Source organism: Diachasma alloeum, unplaced genomic scaffold, assembly GCF_001412515.2.
Source record: "Diachasma alloeum isolate Michigan unplaced genomic scaffold, Dall2.0 Dall_scaffold_00209, whole genome shotgun sequence".
NCBI classification, from domain to species: Eukaryota; Metazoa; Arthropoda; class Insecta; order Hymenoptera; family Braconidae; genus Diachasma; species Diachasma alloeum.
In genome coordinates, this window is record NW_021680374.1 from 1,091,513 (window position 1) to 1,096,065 (window position 4,553).

At 50.4% G+C, this 4,553-nt stretch overlaps 1 protein-coding gene across 1 annotated transcript in view; it reads left to right on the forward strand.

Moving 5' to 3' along the window:
• Positions 1-1,106: 1,106 nt before the first annotated feature.
• Positions 1,107-4,553, forward strand: part of LOC107036509 (protein couch potato) — a 58,026-nt gene continuing 54,579 nt past the window's right edge. The window contains exon 1 of the mRNA XM_015254527.1: positions 1,107-1,321. Coding sequence (XP_015110013.1) covers positions 1,259-1,321 — 63 coding nt within the window. The 5' untranslated portion in view covers positions 1,107-1,258. The remainder of the gene's footprint in view (positions 1,322-4,553) is intronic.

Genomic DNA, 4,553 nt, shown 5'->3' on the forward strand with positions numbered 1-4,553 from the left:
TTCCCATTTACCTTCCCTTGCAGTTGGCTCCACTTTACGTGTACAGGCGCATACAGTAGACCCCCCCTCCCGTCCCTCCCGCGCAATTCCCACCGTCGCCCCATTGGTTCTAAGCACAATTCTCCCCGTGCTCCAGCACGTCAGTGTCCGTCATTGCCCCGTCAGTCTATCGGCAACCTGCGTACCAGCCGTGTCGCAGTGCTTACGTAACAATTATTATTCCTTAAACCAGTGATCCGTTAATTTTCATTTTGTTTAAATTATTCCTAATTTACACCCCACTAAAATCACCACTCGAGAGACCGAAAAGCCGCGCAAATAAAACCCGTAAAAACAAATTCTCAAAAAATAAACGGCTGAACAGAAGGGATTAATGCTAAAAAGGTTGAAATGCTGGAGTGATTACCAAAAGTCGTCTGGATGGGATGTACATGTGATTGTGTGCCCCCAGTAGCCGTGTCACCGCGCGAAATACCCGTGTCCAGGGTATTTAAACCCCACTAGAGTGCACTTGTCCATCAGAACGAGCCCTCGCTCCTCCTCGTCGTGACACCGAGCACCGAGCGAGTGAAGATCAATCGAAAACCCCCCGCCCGCCCGCGATAACACCGCAACTAAAATCCTCCGTCCTAAAAATTCTCTCAACTCAATTATCCTCATTATTAATTAATCATTATTGATAAGCCACGCGTTGCGGCACAATCCGCAGGTTAACCGCTCTCTTATGCCACGACACTCGTTATATCGATTGCTTTGAAAATAGAAGCGTGTGTGCGGGGGAAACGAAACACCTGCTCAACTGTACGGGTACACAGTTCCACGGTTCTACAGTGCGACAGGTGCAGTATTAAACAGCCCAGGGTATCGGGAGTGAGGTTGAAGAGGGGCTAGAACACTGGGGACGATAAGGGTGGCAAGTGCTGTGCAATTGTGATTTGTCTGTGAAACAAACCGTTTTTTTTTTTCGTTTATTCGTTTATTTATTTGGATGCATTGACGGGGTGCGACGGGGAGGAGCTCTGACGGTTGGGAATTGTCGGGAATTGTTGTTGTTTTTTTTTTTTCGTCGGGGCCGTTTTGAGGTAGTTTATTCGACGAAACAGTCCTGGAGGCGCCTGTCGTCTTCGCCGGTACAACCATAACGCCGCCCGCCCTAAAACGCCCGAGACGGGAAACGGTGGACTCATCCCCGCCACCCGCTCGCATTGCATCAACAACCGGTAATCCCGGATCTTCGGCCGAAATACAATCCTGCATTATGGAGGCACCATTATCACAGAGCATGGATTCGGTCAATACCGTGGCTAATGGAGAGGACGAGGTGAGTTTTAATTTTGTGGGGTTTAAGTTTTTTGCGGCCGGGGGGCGAGGGATTTGTTTTGGGGTGGGGAGGGCTGCACTGTGCTGCCATCGGTGGGTCACGGGAGAGAGATTCTACCCCCTTCGGGCGCGCGAGACCACCCCGTGGCGCCACTCGGTCTGGTGCAGGAGTTTTTTGGGGGCGGGTGGAAACAACGTGCGGACACTTCTGCGCAGGCGGTTTTGTATTGGGTGGACGGGAAAGCGGGGGAGGTTTTTGGGGGGAATGCACGGTTTTTGCGAGGTGAGTTGAATGGAAATGGGAAAATTTTTCGGTTTAGGCGGTTGACGTCGATGGTTGGTAGTGGCGGTTGCCACCACTCGGTCTGGTGCAGGGGTTTTTTGGGGGCCGGGTGGAAACAACGTGCGGACACTTCTGCGCAGGCGGTTTTGTATTGGGTGGACGGGAAAGCGGGGGAGGTTTTTGGGGGGAATGCACGGTTTTTGCGAGGTGAGTTGAATGGAAATGGGAAAATTTTTCGGTTTAGGCGGTTGACGTCGATGGTTGGTAGTGGCGGTTGCCACCACTCGGTCTGGTGCAGGGGTTTTTTGGGGGCGGGTGGAAACAACGTGCGGACACTTCTGCGCAGGCGGTTTTGGTTTGGGTGGGCGGGGAGAGCGGGGGAGGTTTCGCGGGGCGAGTTGGATGAAAATGAGGCGCCTAAAATGAAGAGAAACTCATCATTTTAGGCGGTTGACGTCGACGGTTGGTAGTGGCGGTTACCACCACTCGGTCTGGTGCAGGGGTTTTTTGGGGGGCGGGTGGAAACAACGTGCGGACACTTCTGCGCAGGCGGTTTTGGTTTGGGTGGGCGGGGAGGCGGGAGAGGTTGCTGGGGGGAATGCACAGTTTTCGCGACGTGAGTTGAATGGAAATGGGGAAATTTTTCGGTTTAGGCGGTTGACNGCGGGGGAGGTTGCTGGGGGGAATGCACAGTTTTCGCGAGGTGAGTTGAATGGAAATGGGGAAATTTTTCGGTTTAGGCGGTTGACGTCGACGTTTGGTAGTGGCGGTTGCCCGCACTCGGTCTGGTGCAGGAGTTTTTTGGGGGGCGGGTGGAAACAACGTGCAGACACTTCTGCGCAGGCGGTTTTGTTTTGGGTGGACGGGAAAGCAGAGAAATTTTTCATTTTAGGCAGTTGACGGCGAGATAGAGTGGCGGTTGGCGCGACTCGTTCTGTTTTATTTTTTAAGGGGGGGGGGGGGGTTGAAACAANTATTTTTTTGGGGGGCGGGGTGAAAACAACGTGCAGACACTTCTGCGCAGGCGGTTTTATTTTGGGTGGACGGGGAAATCGAGTGAAGTTTTTTGGGAGGAATGATGCATGGTTTTCGGGAGGTGATTTGTATGATTTTGAGGGCGGGGGGGTTATTGAAAGGTTTGGGGATTGAAAAGGCAAATTTGCATTTTAGGCGGTTGACGTCGAGGTAGAGTGGCGGTTGCCGCCACTCGGTCTGTTGCAGTTTTTTTGGGGCGGGGTGAAAACAACGTGCAGACACTCCTGCGCAGGCGGTTTCGGGTGGACGGTGAAATCGGATGAGGTTTTGGGGAGGGAACGCACCGTTTTCGCAAGGCAAAGTGTACGATTTTGGGGGAGGAGCGGTTATTTGCAGGGTTTGGGGATTGAAAAGAAAATTTTTCGCTTTAGGTGCACTGCGAAAAAAAATGCCTTTGCCGAGTATATATACTTGCCACAAGGAAATGTACGTAAATATTTGCATAAGACATGTGTAAATTTTCTTGTGGTTAGTAAATACACTTGGCAGAAGCATTTTTTTCTCAGTGCTGTTAACGTCGGTGTTTCTACTACGATGTTCTACTGCAAAAAATTTGCAGTTTCATAGAATTTTCAGTGAAATTTGAATCTCTATCGCAGTTTCAGCCCTAAATTAATTTCAATGTCACTCTCTTAAAAATCACAAGTCAGTTATTCCTGAAATTTCAAATTTTTCCAACGGTCCATTGCCAATCCAAATCAAAACATTCTTCTCTTCAAAAACCCAAAAGTTTAATTTCTTGATTAATTTTCTTCTAAAAGCTGCAATAGCTGTTGGCAAAAAATACCATAAAAAATTCCCTCCTGCGATTTAAATTAATTTAATGTCACTTTAAATGTCAGAAAATTCGAGGAACTCGAAAATTCTCGTCTTCCTACCGCCAAAAATTTGAAACTTCGTAGAATTGTTAATGAAATCTGAATGTTCATCATTGTCTCAGCCCTAAATTAATTCCAACGCAGCTAATTGTTCAAAAAGCCCCCAAAAAAAATCCCTCATGCGATTTCCATCAATTCAATATCACCGTAACCTCGCCTTTAAAAAAATGAAAGTTTCCAAAACCCCCAAAATGTTGATTACCCCTCGTGACCCCGAATCCTCGCCGTTAAAAGAATCCATCACCGGCCGGGATTATCCCGAAAAAACCCGAATTACCCGAACCGAACATTTTGATTAACCCCGCAAAAAGCAATTCCCCCCCAAAAAAAATATTCCCAGTCCATATTCCCCACCTCACCCCAACAATTTTCCGTGGGGCGTGCGCGGGCGCGTGAAGAGGCGTAAAGGCGCGGGAATTCGATCGGGCCAGCGTGCAGGTGACGTTCACCACGTCCTGACGGCCTGGCGGGGCGAGGGGCCGAAGAGCGAGGGATCGTATCGCCCAACACGAGTAGATACACACACGGATCAGGCCAGAATACACGAGACCATAGGTTCCCTGTACGGCCTAACAGTCCGTCCTTTATTCTCGCGGCGGGTCTCTCCCAGGTGGGGAATGTGTGGTGCCCATAGCCGTATGGCTGGCTTCCTTCCGGTCTTTCTTTTTTCCCCTGTCCCCTTCCCCCCCCCCACACACCCCCCTTCGCGCCCCACTCACCCCCTCTCGATCCCTCTCATCGTTCTTTCTCACTCGCCGTCCCTGCGTACCTTCCACCTGAGCGCTCAGCGCGGCGCGCCACCAGTCTGCCATGCTTGTTATTGATTTTTCCACGATGCCACGACGACGGTCAAAAGAGGGAGAAAGGAGAGTAAGAAAAACGAGGAGAGTGAACTCGTCTCTTACTGGCGTGAGAGGGGAGAGGAAGAGGGTGAGGGGGGAGATAAATACCGATGTGTGTGTGTGGATGATGTCCACAAGTTGAGTCGGGGGAGGATTATGAGCTCGTGGATGACATGGCGGAGGGGGGGGGAGGTG